This window comes from Trachurus japonicus, chromosome 17, assembly GCF_045865225.1.
Source record: "Trachurus japonicus isolate A0001 chromosome 17, Traja_1.0".
Taxonomy (NCBI): domain Eukaryota; kingdom Metazoa; phylum Chordata; class Actinopteri; order Carangiformes; family Carangidae; genus Trachurus; species Trachurus japonicus.
Window position 1 is genome coordinate 7,266,815 of NC_140923.1, and position 14,741 is coordinate 7,281,555.

At 41.8% G+C, this 14,741-nt stretch overlaps 1 protein-coding gene and 37 non-coding genes across 42 annotated transcripts in view; 2 read left to right on the forward strand and 36 right to left on the reverse strand.

Annotated features, from left to right (window-relative positions):
• LOC146969960 (ATP-dependent 6-phosphofructokinase, platelet type-like) overlaps window positions 1-14,741 on the forward strand; it is a 45,017-nt gene that overhangs the window by 5,201 nt on the left and 25,075 nt on the right. For all 5 annotated transcript variants that reach the window (XM_085805254.1, XM_085805252.1, XM_085805253.1 and 2 more), the window contains exons 3-7: window positions 12,848-12,925; window positions 13,247-13,436; window positions 13,522-13,687; window positions 13,968-14,012; window positions 14,254-14,362. In XM_085805254.1, coding sequence (XP_085661380.1) covers window positions 12,848-12,925; window positions 13,247-13,436; window positions 13,522-13,687; window positions 13,968-14,012; window positions 14,254-14,362 — 588 coding nt within the window. The remainder of the gene's footprint in view (window positions 1-12,847; window positions 12,926-13,246; window positions 13,437-13,521; window positions 13,688-13,967; window positions 14,013-14,253; window positions 14,363-14,741) is intronic.
• trnar-ucu (transfer RNA arginine (anticodon UCU)) lies at window positions 569-660 on the reverse strand. Its single transcript is given in 2 exon segments — window positions 569-604; window positions 624-660. It is a non-coding gene; the product is annotated as a tRNA-Arg (tRNA).
• Window positions 763-854, reverse strand: trnar-ucu (transfer RNA arginine (anticodon UCU)). The gene is given in 2 exon segments: window positions 763-798; window positions 818-854. It is a non-coding gene; the product is annotated as a tRNA-Arg (tRNA).
• trnar-ucu (transfer RNA arginine (anticodon UCU)) lies at window positions 1,127-1,394 on the reverse strand. The gene is made up of 2 exons: window positions 1,358-1,394; window positions 1,127-1,162 (listed from the first exon to the last, which is right to left on the reverse strand). It is a non-coding gene; the product is annotated as a tRNA-Arg (tRNA).
• Window positions 1,666-1,757, reverse strand: trnar-ucu (transfer RNA arginine (anticodon UCU)). The gene is given in 2 exon segments: window positions 1,666-1,701; window positions 1,721-1,757. It is a non-coding gene; the product is annotated as a tRNA-Arg (tRNA).
• trnar-ucu (transfer RNA arginine (anticodon UCU)) lies at window positions 1,860-1,951 on the reverse strand. Its single transcript is given in 2 exon segments — window positions 1,860-1,895; window positions 1,915-1,951. It is a non-coding gene; the product is annotated as a tRNA-Arg (tRNA).
• Window positions 2,224-2,315, reverse strand: trnar-ucu (transfer RNA arginine (anticodon UCU)). Its single transcript is given in 2 exon segments — window positions 2,224-2,259; window positions 2,279-2,315. It is a non-coding gene; the product is annotated as a tRNA-Arg (tRNA).
• On the reverse strand, window positions 2,418-2,509 carry trnar-ucu (transfer RNA arginine (anticodon UCU)). The gene is given in 2 exon segments: window positions 2,418-2,453; window positions 2,473-2,509. It is a non-coding gene; the product is annotated as a tRNA-Arg (tRNA).
• trnar-ucu (transfer RNA arginine (anticodon UCU)) lies at window positions 2,964-3,055 on the reverse strand. Its single transcript is given in 2 exon segments — window positions 2,964-2,999; window positions 3,019-3,055. It is a non-coding gene; the product is annotated as a tRNA-Arg (tRNA).
• trnar-ucu (transfer RNA arginine (anticodon UCU)) lies at window positions 3,516-3,607 on the reverse strand. The gene is given in 2 exon segments: window positions 3,516-3,551; window positions 3,571-3,607. It is a non-coding gene; the product is annotated as a tRNA-Arg (tRNA).
• Window positions 4,062-4,153, reverse strand: trnar-ucu (transfer RNA arginine (anticodon UCU)). Its single transcript is given in 2 exon segments — window positions 4,062-4,097; window positions 4,117-4,153. It is a non-coding gene; the product is annotated as a tRNA-Arg (tRNA).
• trnar-ucu (transfer RNA arginine (anticodon UCU)) lies at window positions 4,426-4,517 on the reverse strand. The gene is given in 2 exon segments: window positions 4,426-4,461; window positions 4,481-4,517. It is a non-coding gene; the product is annotated as a tRNA-Arg (tRNA).
• trnar-ucu (transfer RNA arginine (anticodon UCU)) lies at window positions 4,620-4,711 on the reverse strand. Its single transcript is given in 2 exon segments — window positions 4,620-4,655; window positions 4,675-4,711. It is a non-coding gene; the product is annotated as a tRNA-Arg (tRNA).
• On the reverse strand, window positions 4,984-5,075 carry trnar-ucu (transfer RNA arginine (anticodon UCU)). Its single transcript is given in 2 exon segments — window positions 4,984-5,019; window positions 5,039-5,075. It is a non-coding gene; the product is annotated as a tRNA-Arg (tRNA).
• On the reverse strand, window positions 5,178-5,269 carry trnar-ucu (transfer RNA arginine (anticodon UCU)). Its single transcript is given in 2 exon segments — window positions 5,178-5,213; window positions 5,233-5,269. It is a non-coding gene; the product is annotated as a tRNA-Arg (tRNA).
• trnar-ucu (transfer RNA arginine (anticodon UCU)) lies at window positions 5,542-5,633 on the reverse strand. Its single transcript is given in 2 exon segments — window positions 5,542-5,577; window positions 5,597-5,633. It is a non-coding gene; the product is annotated as a tRNA-Arg (tRNA).
• Window positions 5,736-5,827, reverse strand: trnar-ucu (transfer RNA arginine (anticodon UCU)). Its single transcript is given in 2 exon segments — window positions 5,736-5,771; window positions 5,791-5,827. It is a non-coding gene; the product is annotated as a tRNA-Arg (tRNA).
• trnar-ucu (transfer RNA arginine (anticodon UCU)) lies at window positions 6,100-6,191 on the reverse strand. The gene is given in 2 exon segments: window positions 6,100-6,135; window positions 6,155-6,191. It is a non-coding gene; the product is annotated as a tRNA-Arg (tRNA).
• trnar-ucu (transfer RNA arginine (anticodon UCU)) lies at window positions 6,294-6,385 on the reverse strand. Its single transcript is given in 2 exon segments — window positions 6,294-6,329; window positions 6,349-6,385. It is a non-coding gene; the product is annotated as a tRNA-Arg (tRNA).
• trnar-ucu (transfer RNA arginine (anticodon UCU)) lies at window positions 6,840-6,931 on the reverse strand. The gene is given in 2 exon segments: window positions 6,840-6,875; window positions 6,895-6,931. It is a non-coding gene; the product is annotated as a tRNA-Arg (tRNA).
• Window positions 7,204-7,295, reverse strand: trnar-ucu (transfer RNA arginine (anticodon UCU)). Its single transcript is given in 2 exon segments — window positions 7,204-7,239; window positions 7,259-7,295. It is a non-coding gene; the product is annotated as a tRNA-Arg (tRNA).
• On the reverse strand, window positions 7,398-7,489 carry trnar-ucu (transfer RNA arginine (anticodon UCU)). Its single transcript is given in 2 exon segments — window positions 7,398-7,433; window positions 7,453-7,489. It is a non-coding gene; the product is annotated as a tRNA-Arg (tRNA).
• Window positions 7,762-7,853, reverse strand: trnar-ucu (transfer RNA arginine (anticodon UCU)). The gene is given in 2 exon segments: window positions 7,762-7,797; window positions 7,817-7,853. It is a non-coding gene; the product is annotated as a tRNA-Arg (tRNA).
• On the reverse strand, window positions 7,956-8,047 carry trnar-ucu (transfer RNA arginine (anticodon UCU)). The gene is given in 2 exon segments: window positions 7,956-7,991; window positions 8,011-8,047. It is a non-coding gene; the product is annotated as a tRNA-Arg (tRNA).
• On the reverse strand, window positions 8,320-8,411 carry trnar-ucu (transfer RNA arginine (anticodon UCU)). The gene is given in 2 exon segments: window positions 8,320-8,355; window positions 8,375-8,411. It is a non-coding gene; the product is annotated as a tRNA-Arg (tRNA).
• Window positions 8,514-8,605, reverse strand: trnar-ucu (transfer RNA arginine (anticodon UCU)). The gene is given in 2 exon segments: window positions 8,514-8,549; window positions 8,569-8,605. It is a non-coding gene; the product is annotated as a tRNA-Arg (tRNA).
• trnar-ucu (transfer RNA arginine (anticodon UCU)) lies at window positions 8,878-8,969 on the reverse strand. The gene is given in 2 exon segments: window positions 8,878-8,913; window positions 8,933-8,969. It is a non-coding gene; the product is annotated as a tRNA-Arg (tRNA).
• On the reverse strand, window positions 9,062-9,164 carry trnar-ucu (transfer RNA arginine (anticodon UCU)). The gene is made up of 2 exons: window positions 9,128-9,164; window positions 9,062-9,097 (listed from the first exon to the last, which is right to left on the reverse strand). It is a non-coding gene; the product is annotated as a tRNA-Arg (tRNA).
• On the reverse strand, window positions 9,434-9,525 carry trnar-ucu (transfer RNA arginine (anticodon UCU)). Its single transcript is given in 2 exon segments — window positions 9,434-9,469; window positions 9,489-9,525. It is a non-coding gene; the product is annotated as a tRNA-Arg (tRNA).
• On the reverse strand, window positions 9,628-9,719 carry trnar-ucu (transfer RNA arginine (anticodon UCU)). Its single transcript is given in 2 exon segments — window positions 9,628-9,663; window positions 9,683-9,719. It is a non-coding gene; the product is annotated as a tRNA-Arg (tRNA).
• trnar-ucu (transfer RNA arginine (anticodon UCU)) lies at window positions 9,992-10,083 on the reverse strand. Its single transcript is given in 2 exon segments — window positions 9,992-10,027; window positions 10,047-10,083. It is a non-coding gene; the product is annotated as a tRNA-Arg (tRNA).
• Window positions 10,186-10,277, reverse strand: trnar-ucu (transfer RNA arginine (anticodon UCU)). The gene is given in 2 exon segments: window positions 10,186-10,221; window positions 10,241-10,277. It is a non-coding gene; the product is annotated as a tRNA-Arg (tRNA).
• On the reverse strand, window positions 10,550-10,641 carry trnar-ucu (transfer RNA arginine (anticodon UCU)). Its single transcript is given in 2 exon segments — window positions 10,550-10,585; window positions 10,605-10,641. It is a non-coding gene; the product is annotated as a tRNA-Arg (tRNA).
• Window positions 10,744-10,835, reverse strand: trnar-ucu (transfer RNA arginine (anticodon UCU)). Its single transcript is given in 2 exon segments — window positions 10,744-10,779; window positions 10,799-10,835. It is a non-coding gene; the product is annotated as a tRNA-Arg (tRNA).
• Window positions 10,938-11,029, reverse strand: trnar-ucu (transfer RNA arginine (anticodon UCU)). The gene is given in 2 exon segments: window positions 10,938-10,973; window positions 10,993-11,029. It is a non-coding gene; the product is annotated as a tRNA-Arg (tRNA).
• Window positions 11,854-11,945, reverse strand: trnar-ucu (transfer RNA arginine (anticodon UCU)). Its single transcript is given in 2 exon segments — window positions 11,854-11,889; window positions 11,909-11,945. It is a non-coding gene; the product is annotated as a tRNA-Arg (tRNA).
• Window positions 12,004-12,095, reverse strand: trnar-ucu (transfer RNA arginine (anticodon UCU)). Its single transcript is given in 2 exon segments — window positions 12,004-12,039; window positions 12,059-12,095. It is a non-coding gene; the product is annotated as a tRNA-Arg (tRNA).
• trnar-ucu (transfer RNA arginine (anticodon UCU)) lies at window positions 14,585-14,676 on the forward strand. Its single transcript is given in 2 exon segments — window positions 14,585-14,621; window positions 14,641-14,676. It is a non-coding gene; the product is annotated as a tRNA-Arg (tRNA).

Below are 14,741 nucleotides of genomic sequence, written 5' to 3' on the forward strand. Positions count from 1 at the left end.
TGGACCAGTCATAAAAAATAAATCACAGATTCTGCCAGGTGGGCAAATGTATCACTGCAGAAAATACACAAGTGTGCAGCTGTATTATTATGTTAATATTTTTGAATAGAAAATGATGAGGTTTCAAGGGTGAAGTTGATGTGAATAAGTCGAGTTTGTAGCAGTTTGTCTCCTCATAAAATCTACTACTACTAAGACTACTCTGGTGGGACTCGAACCCTCAACCTTTGAATTATATTATAAGCATTTAACTAGAAGTCCAATGCGCTATCCATTGCACCACAGAGCCTGTCGACAGAGCCTGTCATTAGGCTGCTATCCATGTCAGATGGATGGTGCAATTAGACTTTTGTAAGGTTGTGGGTTTGAGTCCACTAGAGTGGGATTTTATATGGTATCATCATGCTGAAAATATGTGTAATATGTACATGTAAAATACCAGACTCTGGTGGGACTCAAACGTACAACCTTACATCTTCAGCATCTAACTAGAAGTCCAAGGTGTCACAGATTGTTATTTTTGAAGAAAGGATGAGGTTTCAATAGTTTGTCTCCTCATGAAAACTGACGATTCTGGTGGGACTCGAACCCACAACCTTTGAATTATATCTTAAGCATCTAACTAGAAGTCCAATGCGCTATCCATTGCGCCACAGAGCCTGTCGACAGGCTGCTATCCATGTCAGATGGATGGTGCAATTAGACTTTTGTCTAATTCAAGACATGGATTCTAGTTCGAAACTGTTTGTCTCATAAAACCTACGACTCTGGTGGGACTCGAACTCACAACCTTTGAATTACATCTTAAGCATTTAACTAGAAGTCCAACGCGCTATCCATTGCGCCACAGAGCCTGTCATTGGGCTGCTATCCATGTCAGATGGATGGTGCAATTAGACTTTTGTAAGGTTGTGGGTTTGAGTCCACTAGAGTGGGATTTTATATGGTATCATCATGCTGAAAATATGTGTAATATGTATATGTAAAATACCAGACTCTGGTGGGACTCAAACGTACAACCTTTCAAATACATCTTCAGCATTTAACTAGAAGTCCAAGGTGTCACAGATTGTTATTTTTGAAGAAAGGATGAGGTTTCAATAGTTTGTCTCCTCATGAAAACTGACGACTCTGGTGGGACTCGAACCCATAACCTTTGAATTACATCTTAAGCATCTAACTAGAAGTCCAATGCGCTATAGAGCCTGTCGACAGGCAGCTATCCATGTCACATGGATGCTGCAATTAGACTTTTGTCTATTTCAAGACATGGATTCTAGTTCGAAACTGTTTGTCTCATAAAGCCTACTCTGGTGGGACTCGAACCCAACCTTGAATTACATCTTAAGCGTCTAACTAGAAGTCCAATGCGCTATCCATTGCGCCACAGAGCCTGTCATTGGCTGCTATCCATGTCAGATGGATGGTGCAATTAGACTTTTGTAAGGTTGTGGGTTTGAGTCCACTATGGTGGGATTTTATATGGTATCAGCATGCTGAAAATATGTGTAATATGTATATGTAAAATACCAGACTCTGGTGGGACTCAAACGTACAACCTTTCAAATACATCTTCAGCATCTAACTAGAAGTCCAAGGTGTCACAGATTGTTATATTTGAAGAAAGGATGAGGTTTCAATAGTTTGTCTCCTCATGAAAACTGACGACTCTGGTGGGACTCGAACCCACAACCTTTGAATTACATTTTAAGTGTTTAACTAGAAGTCCAATGCGCTATCCATTGCGCCACAGAGCCTGTTAACTAGCAGCTATCCATGTCACATGGATGGTGCAATTAGACTTTTGTCTATTTCAAGACATGGATTCTAGTTCGAAACTGTTTGTCTCATAAAACCTACGACTCTGGTGGGACTCGAACCCACAACCTTTGAATTACATCTTAAGCATCTAACTAGAAGTCCAATGCGCTATCCATTGCGCCACAGAGCCTGTCATTGGGCTGCTATCCATGTCAGATGGATGGTGCAATTAGACTTTTGTAAGGTTGTGGGTCTGAGTCCACTAGAGTGGGATTTTATATGGTATCATCATGCTGAAAATATGTGTAATATGTATATGTAAAATACCAGACTCTGGTGGGACTCAAACGTACAACCTTTCAAATACATCTTCAGCATCTAACAAGAAGTCCAAGGTGTCACAGATTGTTATATTTGAAGAAAGGATGAGGTTTCAATAGTTTGTCTCCTCATGAAAACTGACGACTCTGGTGGGACTCGAACCCACAACCTTTGAATTACATCTTAAGTGTTTAACTAGAAGTCCAATGCGCTATCCATTGCGCCACAGAGCCTGTTGACAAGCAGCTATCCATGTCACATGGATGGTGCAATTAGACTTTTGTCTATTTCAAGACATGGATTCTAGTTCGAAACTGTTTGTCTCATAAAACCTACGACTCTGGTGGGACTCGAACCCACAACCTTTGAATTACATCTTAAGCGTCTAACTAGAAGTCCAATGCGCTATCCATTGCGCCACAGAGCCTGTCATTGGGCTGCTATCCATGTCAGATGGATGGTGCAATTAGACTTTTGTAAGGTTGTGGGTTTGAGTCCACTAGAGTGGGATTTTATATGGTATCATCATGCTGAAAATATGTGTAATATGTATATGTAAAATACCAGACTCTGGTGGGACTCAAACGTACAACCTTTCAAATACATCTTCAGCATTTAACTAGAAGTCCAAGGTGTCACAGATTGTTATTTTTGAAGAAAGGATGAGGTTTCAATAGTTTGTCTCCTCATGAAAACTGACGACTCTGGTGGGACTCGAACCCATAACCTTTGAATTACATCTTAAGCATCCAACTAGAAGTCCAATGCGCTATAGAGCCTGTCGACAGGCAGCTAACCATGTCACATGGATGCTGCAATTAGACTTTTGTCTATTTCAAGACATGGATTCTAGTTCGAAACTGTTTGTCTCATAAAGCCTACGACTCTGGTGGGACTCGAACCCACAACCTTTGAATTACATCTTAAGCGTCTAACTAGAAGTCCAATGCGCTATCCATTGCGCCACAGAGCCTGTCATTGGGCTGCTATCCATGTCAGATGGATGGTGCAATTAGACTTTTGTAAGGTTGTGGGTTTGAGTCCACTAGAGTGGGATTTTATATGGTATCATCATGCTGAAAATATGTGTAATATGTACATGTAAAATACCAGACTCTGGTGGGACTCAAACGTACAACCTTACATCTTCAGCATCTAACTAGAAGTCCAAGGTGTCACAGATTGTTATTTTTGAAGAAAGGATGAGGTTTCAATAGTTTGTCTCCTCATGAAAACTGACGATTCTGGTGGGACTTGAACTCACAACCTTTGAATTACATCTTAAGCATCTAACCAGAAGTCCAATGTGCTATCCATTGCGCCACAGAGCTTGTCGACAGGCTGCTATCCATGTCAGATGGATGGTGCAATTAGACTTTTGTCTAATTCAAGACATGGATTCTAGTTCGAAACTGTTTGTCTCATAAAACCTACGACTCTGGTGGGACTCGAACTCACAACCTTTGAATTACATCTTAAGCATTTAACTAGAAGTCCAACGCGCTATCCATTGCGCCACAGAGCCTGTCATTGGGCTGCTATCCATGTCAGATGGATGGTGCAATTAGACTTTTGTAAGGTTGTGGGTTTGAGTCCACTAGAGTGGGATTTTATATGGTATCATCATGCTGAAAATATGTGTAATATGTATATGTAAAATACCAGACTCTGGTGGGACTCAAACGTACAACCTTTCAAATACATCTTCAGCATTTAACTAGAAGTCCAAGGTGTCACAGATTGTTATTTTTGAAGAAAGGATGAGGTTTCAATAGTTTGTCTCCTCATGAAAACTGACGACTCTGGTGGGACTCGAACCCATAACCTTTGAATTACATCTTAAGCATCTAACTAGAAGTCCAATGCGCTATAGAGCCTGTCGACAGGCAGCTATCCATGTCACATGGATGCTGCAATTAGACTTTTGTCTATTTCAAGACATGGATTCTAGTTCGAAACTGTTTGTCTCATAAAGCCTACGACTCTGGTGGGACTCGAACCCACAACCTTTGAATTACATCTTAAGCGTCTAACTAGAAGTCCAATGCGCTATCCATTGCGCCACAGAGCCTGTCATTGGGCTGCTATCCATGTCAGATGGATGGTGCAATTAGACTTTTGTAAGGTTGTGGGTTTGAGTCCACTATGGTGGGATTTTATATGGTATCAGCATGCTGAAAATATGTGTAATATGTATATGTAAAATACCAGACTCTGGTGGGACTCAAACGTACAACCTTTCAAATACATCTTCAGCATCTAACTAGAAGTCCAAGGTGTCACAGATTGTTATATTTGAAGAAAGGATGAGGTTTCAATAGTTTGTCTCCTCATGAAAACTGACGACTCTGGTGGGACTCGAACCCACAACCTTTGAATTACATTTTAAGTGTTTAACTAGAAGTCCAATGCGCTATCCATTGCGCCACAGAGCCTGTTAACAAGCAGCTATCCATGTCACATGGATGGTGCAATTAGACTTTTGTCTATTTCAAGACATGGATTCTAGTTCGAAACTGTTTGTCTCATAAAACCTACGACTCTGGTGGGACTCGAACCCACAACCTTTGAATTACATCTTAAGCGTCTAACTAGAAGTCCAATGCGCTATCCATTGCGCCACAGAGCCTGTCATTGGGCTGCTATCCATGTCAGATGGATGGTGCAATTAGACTTTTGTAAGGTTGTGGGTCTGAGTCCACTAGAGTGGGATTTTATATGGTATCATCATGCTGAAAATATGTGTAATATGTATATGTAAAATACCAGACTCTGGTGGGACTCAAACGTACAACCTTTCAAATACATCTTCAGCATCTAACAAGAAGTCCAAGGTGTCACAGATTGTTATATTTGAAGAAAGGATGAGGTTTCAATAGTTTGTCTCCTCATGAAAACTGACGACTCTGGTGGGACTCGAACCCACAACCTTTGAATTACATCTTAAGTGTTTAACTAGAAGTCCAATGCGCTATCCATTGCGCCACAGAGCCTGTTGACAAGCAGCTATCCATGTCACATGGATGGTGCAATTAGACTTTTGTCTATTTCAAGACATGGATTCTAGTTCGAAACTGTTTGTCTCATAAAACCTACGACTCTGGTGGGACTCGAACCCACAACCTTTGAATTACATCTTAAGCGTCTAACTAGAAGTCCAATGCGCTATCCATTGCGCCACAGAGCCTGTCATTGGGCTGCTATCCATGTCAGATGGATGGTGCAATTAGACTTTTGTAAGGTTGTGGGTTTGAGTCCACTAGAGTGGGATTTTATATGGTATCATCATGCTGAAAATATGTGTAATATGTATATGTAAAATACCAGACTCTGGTGGGACTCAAACGTACAACCTTTCAAATACATCTTCAGCATTTAACTAGAAGTCCAAGGTGTCACAGATTGTTATTTTTGAAGAAAGGATGAGGTTTCAATAGTTTGTCTCCTCATGAAAACTGACGACTCTGGTGGGACTTGAACCCACAACCTTTGAATTACATTTTAAGTGTTTAACTAGAAGTCCAATGCGCTATCCATTGCGCCACAGAGCCTGTTAACAAGCAGCTATCCATGTCACATGGATGGTGCAATTAGACTTTTGTCTATTTCAAGACATGGATTCTAGTTCGAAACTGTTTGTCTCATAAAACCTACGACTCTGGTGGGACTCGAACCCACAACCTTTGAATTACATCTTAAGCGTCTAACTAGAAGTCCAATGCGCTATCCATTGCGCCACAGAGCCTGTCATTGGGCTGCTATCCATGTCAGATGGATGGTGCAATTAGACTTTTGTAAGGTTGTGGGTCTGAGTCCACTAGAGTGGGATTTTATATGGTATCATCATGCTGAAAATATGTGTAATATGTATATGTAAAATACCAGACTCTGGTGGGACTCAAACGTACAACCTTTCAAATACATCTTCAGCATCTAACAAGAAGTCCAAGGTGTCACAGATTGTTATATTTGAAGAAAGGATGAGGTTTCAATAGTTTGTCTCCTCATGAAAACTGACGACTCTGGTGGGACTCGAACCCACAACCTTTGAATTACATCTTAAGTGTTTAACTAGAAGTCCAATGCGCTATCCATTGCGCCACAGAGCCTGTTGACAAGCAGCTATCCATGTCACATGGATGGTGCAATTAGACTTTTGTCTATTTCAAGACATGGATTCTAGTTCGAAACTGTTTGTCTCATAAAACCTACGACTCTGGTGGGACTCGAACCCACAACCTTTGAATTACATCTTAAGCGTCTAACTAGAAGTCCAATGCGCTATCCATTGCGCCACAGAGCCTGTCATTGGGCTGCTATCCATGTCAGATGGATGGTGCAATTAGACTTTTGTAAGGTTGTGGGTTTGAGTCCACTAGAGTGGGATTTTATATGGTATCATCATGCTGAAAATATGTGTAATATGTATATGTAAAATACCAGACTCTGGTGGGACTCAAACGTACAACCTTTCAAATACATCTTCAGCATCTAACTAGAAGTCCAAGGTGTCACAGATTGTTATTTTTGAAGAAAGGATGAGGTTTCAATAGTTTGTCTCCTCATGAAAACTGACGACTCTGGTGGGACTCGAACCCATAACCTTTGAATTACATCTTAAGCATCTAACTAGAAGTCCAATGCGCTATAGAGCCTGTCGACAGGCTGCTATCCATGTCAGATGGATGCTGCAATTAGACTTTTGTCTATTTCAAGACATGGATTCTAGTTTGAAACTGTTTGTCTCATAAAACCTACGACTCTGGTGGGACTCGAACCCACAACCTTTGAATTACATCTTAAGTGTCTAACTAGAAGTCCAATGCGCTATCCATTGCGCCACAGAGCCTGTCATTGGGCTGCTATCCATGTCAGATGGATGGTGCAATTAGACTTTTGTAAGGTTGTGGGTTTGAGTCCACTAGAGTGGGATTTTATATGGTATCATCATGCTGAAAGTATGTGTAATATGTATATGTAAAATACCAGACTCTGGTGGGACTCAAACGTACAACCTTTCAAATACATCTTCAGCATCTAACAAGAAGTCCAAGGTGTCACAGATTGTTATATTTGAAGAAAGGATGAGGTTTCAATAGTTTGTCTCCTCATGAAAACTGATGACTCTGGTGGGACTCGAACCCACAACCTTTGAATTACATCTTAAGTGTTTAACTAGAAGTCCAATGCGCTATCCATTGCGCCACAGAGCCTGTTGACAGGCAGCTATCCATGTCACATGGATGGTGCAATTAGACTTTTGTCTATTTCAAGACATGGATTCTAGTTCGAAACTGTTTGTCTCATAAAACCTACGACTCTGGTGGGACTCGAACCCACAACCTTTGAATTACATCTTAAGCGTCTAACTAGAAGTCCAATGCGCTATCCATTGCGCCACAGAGCCTGTCATTGGGCTGCTATCCATGTCAGATGGATGGTGCAATTAGACTTTTGTAAGGTTGTGGGTTTGAGTCCACTATGGTGGGATTTTATATGGTATCATCATGCTGAAAATATGTGTAATATGTATATGTAAAATACCAGACTCTGGTGGGACTCAAACGTACAACCTTTCAAATACATCTTCAGCATCTAACTAGAAGTCCAAGGTGTCACAGATTGTTATTTTTGAAGAAAGGATGAGGTTTCAATAGTTTGTCTCCTCATGAAAACTGACGACTCTGGTGGGACTCGAACCCACAACCTTTGAATTACATCTTAAGCATCTAACTAGAAGTCCAATGCGCTATCCATTGCGCCACAGAGCCTGTTGATAGATAGCTATCCATGTCAGATGGATGCTGCAATTAGACTTTTGTCTATTTCAAGAAATGGATTCTAGTTCGAAACTGTTTGTCTCATAAAACCTACGACTCTGGTGGGACTCGAACCCACAACCTTTGAATTACATCTTAAGCGTCTAACTAGAAGTCCAATGCGCTATCCATTGCCCCACAGAGCCTGTCATTGGGCTGCTATCCATGTCAGATGGATGGTGCAATTAGACTTTTGTAAGGTTGTGGGTTTGAGTCCACTATGGTGGGATTTTATATGGTATCATCATGCTGAAAATATGTGTAATATGTATATGTAAAATACCAGACTCTGGTGGGACTCAAACGTACAACCTTTCAAATACATCTTCAGCATTTAACTAGAAGTCCAAGGTGTCACAGATTGTTATTTTTGAAGAAAGGATGAGGTTTCAATAGTTTGTCTCCTCATGAAAACTGACGACTCTGGTGGGACTCGAACCCACAACCTTTGAATTACATCTTAAGCATCTAACTAGAAGTCCAATGCGCTATCCATTGCGCCACAGAGCCTGTTGACAGATAGCTATCCATGTCAGATGGATGCTGCAATTAGACTTTTGTCTATTTCAAGAAATGGATTCTAGTTCGAAACTGTTTGTCTCATAAAACCTACGACTCTGGTGGGACTCGAACCCACAACCTTTCAATTACATCTTAAGTGTCTAACTAGAAGTCCAACGCACTATCCATTGCGCCACAGAGCCTGTCATTGGGCTGCTATCCATGTCAGATGGATGGTGCAATTAGACTTTTGTAAGGTTGTGGGTTTGAGTCCACTAGAGTGGGATTTTATATGGTATCATCATGCTGAAAATATGTGTAATATGTATATGTAAAATACCAGACTCTGGTGGGACTCAAACGTACAACCTTTCAAATACATCTTCAGCATTTAACTAGAAGTCCAAGGTGTCACAGGTTGTTATTTTTGAAGAAAGGATGAGGTTTCAATAGTTTGTCTTCTCATGAACACTGACGACTCTGGTGGGACTCGAACCCACAACCTTTGAATTACATTTTAAGTGTTTAACTAGAAGTCCAATGCGCTATCCATTGCGCCACAGAGCCTGTCGACAGGTAGCTATCCATGTCAGATGGATGCTGCAATTAGACTTTTGTCTATTTCAAGACATGGATTCTAGTTCGTCTCATAAAACCTACGACTCTGGTGGGACTCGAACCCACAACCTTTGAATTACATTTGAATTACATCTTAAGCGTCTAACTAGAAGTCCAATGCGCTATCCATTGCGCCACAGAGCCTGTCATTGGGCTGCTATCCATGTCAGATGGATGGTGCAATTAGACTTTTGTAAGGTTGTGGGTTTGAGTCCACTATGGTGGGATTTTATATGGTATCATCATGCTGAAAATATGTGTAATATGTATATGTAAAATACCAGACTCTGGTGGGACTCAAACGTACAACCTTTCAAATACATCTTCAGCATCTAACTAGAAGTCCAAGGTGTCACAGATTGTTATTTTTGAAGAAAGGATGAGGTTTCAATAGTTTGTCTCATGAAAACTGACGACTCTGGTGGGACTCGAACCCACAACCTTTGAATTACATCTTAAGCATCTAACTAGAAGTCCAATGCGCTATCCATTGCGCCACAGAGCCTGTTGACAGATAGCTATCCATGTCAGATGGATGCTGCAATTAGACTTTTGTCTATTTCAAGAAATGGATTCTAGTTCGAAACTGTTTGTCTCATAAAACCTACGACTCTGGTGGGACTCGAACCCACAACCTTTGAATTACATCTTAAGCGTCTAACTAGAAGTCCAATGCGCTATCCATTGCCCCACAGAGCCTGTCATTGGGCTGCTATCCATGTCAGATGGATGGTGCAATTAGACTTTTGTAAGGTTGTGGGTTTGAGTCCACTATGGTGGGATTTTATATGGTATCATCATGCTGAAAATATGTGTAATATGTATATGTAAAATACCAGACTCTGGTGGGACTCAAACGTACAACCTTTCAAATACATCTTCAGCATCTAACTAGAAGTCCAAGGTGTCACAGATTGTTATTTTTGAAGAAAGGATGAGGTTTCAATAGTTTGTCTCCTCATGAAAACTGACGACTCTGGTGGGACTCGAACCCACAACCTTTGAATTACATCTTAAGCATCTAACTAGAAGTCCAATGCGCTATCCATTGCGCCACAGAGCCTGTTGACAGATAGCTATCCATGTCAGATGGATGCTGCAATTAGACTTTTGTCTATTTCAAGAAATGGATTCTAGTTCGAAACTGTTTGTCTCATAAAACCTACGACTCTGGTGGGACTCGAACCCACAACCTTTGAATTACATCTTAAGTGTCTAACTAGAAGTCCAACGCGCTATCCATTGCGCCACAGAGCCTGTCATTGGGCTGCTATCCATGTCAGATGGATGGTGCAATTAGACTTTTGTAAGGTTGTGGGTTTGAGTCCACTAGAGTGGGATTTTATATGGTATCATCATGCTGAAAATATGTGTAATATGTATATGTAAAATACCAGACTCTGGTGGGACTCAAACGTACAACCTTTCAAATACATCTTCAGCATTTAACTAGAAGTCCAAGGTGTCACAGGTTGTTATTTTTGAAGAAAGGATGAGGTTTCAATAGTTTGTCTTCTCATGAACACTGACGACTCTGGTGGGACTCGAACCCACAACCTTTGAATTACATCTTAAGCATCTAACTAGAAGTCCAATGCGCTATCCATTGCGCCACAGAGCCTGTCGACAGGCTGCTATCCATGTCACATGGATGGTGCAATTAGACTTTTGTCTATTTCAAGACATGGATTCTAGTTCGAAACTGTTTGTCTCATAAAACCTACGACTCTGGTGGGACTCGAACCCACAACCTTTGAATTACATCTTAAGTGTCTAACTAGAAGTCCAATGCGCTATCCATTGCGCCACAGAGCCTGTTGACAGGCAGCTATCCATGTCAGATGGATGCTGCAATTAGACTTTTGTCTAATTCAAGAAATGGATTCTAGTTCAAAACTGTTTGTCTCATAAAACCTACGACTCTGGTGGGACTCGAACTCACAACCTTTGAATTACATCTTAAGCGTCTAACTAGAAGTCCAATGCGCTATCCATTGCGCCACAGAGCCTGTCATTGGGCTGCTATCCATGTCAGATGGATGGTGCAATTAGACTTTTGTAAGGTTGTGGGTTTGAGTCCACTATGGTGGGATTTTATATGGTATCATCATGCTGAAAATATGTGTAATATGTATATGTAAAATACCAGACTCTGGTGGGACTCAAACGTACAACCTTTCAAATACATCTTCAGCATCTAACTAGAAGTCCAAGGTGTCACAGATTGTTATTTTTGAAGAAAGGATGAGGTTTCAATAGTTTGTCTCCTCATGAAAACTGACGACTCTGGTGGGACTCGAGCCCACAACCTTTGAATTACATCTTAAGCATCTAACTAGAAGTCCAATGCGCCACCCATTGCGCCACAGAGCCTGTTGACAGGTAGCTATCCATGTCACATGGATGGTGCAATTAGACTTTTGTCTATTTCAAGAGATGGATTCTAGTTCGAAACTGTTTGTCTCATAAAACCTACGACTCTGGTGGGCCTCGAACCCACAACCATTGAATTACATCTTAAGTGTCTAACTAGAAGTCCAATGCACTATCCATTACGCCACAGAGCCTGTCATTGGGCTGCTATCCATGTCAGATGGATGGTGCAATTAGACTTTTGTAAGGTTGTGGGTTTGAGTCCTCATGAAAGCTGACGACTCTGGTGGGACTCGAACCCACCACCTTTGAATTACATCTTAAGCACGCGTCAGGAAGCGTCGCGGCGGTGTGTTCCTGGCTTTAGAGTGCTATCCATGTCACATGGATGGTGCAATTAGACTTTTGTCTAATTCAAGACATGGATTCTAGTTCGAAACTGTTTGTCTCATAAAACCTACGACTCTGGTGGGACTCGAACCCACAACCTTTGAATTACATCTTAAGCGTCTAACTAGAAGTCCAATGCGCTATCCATTGCGCCACAGAGCCTGTCATTGGGCTGCTATCCATGTCAGATGGATGAGATGGATCAGATGGATAAAACCTTCGACTCTGGTGGCACTCGAACCCACAACCTTTGAATTACATCTCATGTTTTTAACTAGAAGTCCAATGCGCTATCCATTGCGCCACAGAGCCTGGTGATGGGCTGCTATCTCGGGCCAGGTTTACATGGTTATGCCATAGTTCAACTCATGGTAGAGCTTATTCAAATTAAACCTTTTTAGTATGAAATAAATATCCTCTGCAGGTGCACCGCTGAGGGAGAATCTGTTACAGGTCTATAAGTTATTAGTGATTTAAATACAAAAGAAAAGTAGCAACAGATCCTTGTTACAGAGATACCTGAGACTTCCTGGATAGTGGATATTGAATGTCTGGGAATATATGTGTGCACTAGTGATAGGCACAATGGCACTGATGGCAGTGACGGGGGAAGGGGTGGGTGGCGGAGGCGATCTGGTCCCAGTTTGGCTATAATTGGATTACCAGGGGCAGATTTCATTTTTCTCTGGCTCCATCAGCCTCGAATAGTCACTGGGCTGTGAGTAATGACACCTGAGTGCCATGACGCCTGTATTTTGGCTTGTAGCTTTGCTCAGCAGTCAGTGAGAAACAGCACGACACAGCAGAGGAGCATAACAAGCATAACCTGGGCAATATGGGCTCTTAGTAACGTTGCAATATTTTTAGGTTGATTCACAATACAAATAGCCTTTATCTATCCTATACTGTATCTGGGGTTTACAATGACTGAATTACTGAATATTATAATTTACTGCATCCCATGTGGAACAAACTGCCATACATTGAGTATCGGAGAGAGGAGGGAGGCATGATGATGCGTTAATGATCCGGTGAATTTGAGTGGTATCTGTTTGTGCTCTCAGGGTTACCAGGGGATGGTGGACGGTGGAGACAACATCAAAGAGGCGACGTGGGAAAGCGTCTCCAGCATGTTGCAAGTGGTGAGCCTGTAAATCAAACTATCTGTGTTTCCTTTTCTCCTCCACAAACACTGAATGAAGGATTGGCGTATGGAAGCTTTTATCTGTCAGCTTAATGAGTCTGATTGAATTAGAACTTTTAGCTGCGGGTCGTGATCATACTTTCATTTTCCTGATTGAATTACATTCAGATCATCTATGAAACATGATTCATTTTGAATACATATAACAACAATGTTATAAATATATAATGGTGTTTTTTCACAACAGATAATAGAGCCAGTAGATGAGCACTTTAAAGAGAGACGAGTATGATTTTCAGACTGTCTGTGTTGTCCTCAGGGTGGCACAGTCATCGGCAGCGCCCGCTGTAAAGAGTTTCGTACCCACGAGGGGCGCCTGAAGGCCGCGCACAACCTCGTGCAGCGCAGCATCACCAATCTGTGTGTGATTGGTGGAGACGGCAGCTTGACCGGCGCCAACCTGTTCAGAGAGGAGTGGAGCAGCCTGTTGGAGGAGCTGCAGCAGCAAGGTGACCGCTCACCGCAGGATGTCCAGTCATCCTGGTATGAATGGAATTAATCGCCTTCTTTCTTAATCGCTTTCTTGTTGTTCAGGTCTGATCGATGCGGAGGCCGCGCGCAGCAACTCGGTGCTCCACATTGTCGGCATGGTCGGCTCCATCGACAACGACTTCTGCGGCACCGACATGACCATCGGCACCGACTCGGCCCTGCATCGCATCATTGAGGTGGTGGACGCCATCATGACCACCGCTCAGAGGTGAAAAACGGATAAATATATCATTATATTGTGAAAAAAAGATTAAGCAAGACAAGACATGAGACGACTAGATAATAGACAATGATGAGATGTGACAAGACATAAGGACACCAAGACAAGAAAAAAAAAAGTAACTTCCACAGGTGCATGGATGCAGTTTTCAGTGTCCCTAAACTTCAAAGTGTCCTCTTTTAACAAGTTGAGTGTGGAGGTCTGCAGTCGTCTGCTCAGCACTCACCTGTGTCGATACTGATAAGTGCTTTTTCTTGTTGTTTTCCAGCCACCAGAGGACGTTTGTTCTCGAGGTCATGGGCAGACACTGCGGGTAAGCACTTTTATACATTTTTAAGGGAAATCATGCTCAAGCCTCAGTAGAAAAATAAACAACACCAGACCAGCAACTGAATTATATAACTGTTGAAATACTAAATTATATTCACAAATGAGGCTCATTCTTCATTGTATTCAGGCTCTGTAGATGAAATATTTCACAATAAATATCTGTTATAGAGGCAGAAAAGATGTGAAGCTGCTATTAAAATATGTCTGTGTTTGTGTGTGCGCAGATACTTGGCTCTGGTTAGTGCCCTGGCATGTGGAGCAGATTGGGTTTTCATCCCTGAAATGCCCCCTGAAGAAGGCTGGGAGGACAGCATGTGTCAGAAACTGTCTGAGGTAACACACACACACAGAAACACATACACAGGGCAACACATTAGCAATACATCAGTTACCACAGCTGTTTCTGTTTCAAAAATAGCAGAGTGTTGTGTCCTTCCAGGAACATCAAGTTAGAATTTGCCAGCAGACATCAAGCTATAACATGAACTGTATACTCCCGACTCTGGTGGGACTCGAACCCACAACCTTTGAATTACCTCTTCAGTGTTTTCATGAGGCTCTGTGGCGCAATGGATAGCGCATTGGACTTCTAGTAAGCTCTCTGAGAGGTAATTCAAAGGTTGTGGGTTTGAGTCCCACCAGAGTCGGGTGTTTTATAAATAAAGAAAAGTATTTGTACACAGTTACCTCTCGGGTGTACAATTGTGTCAGA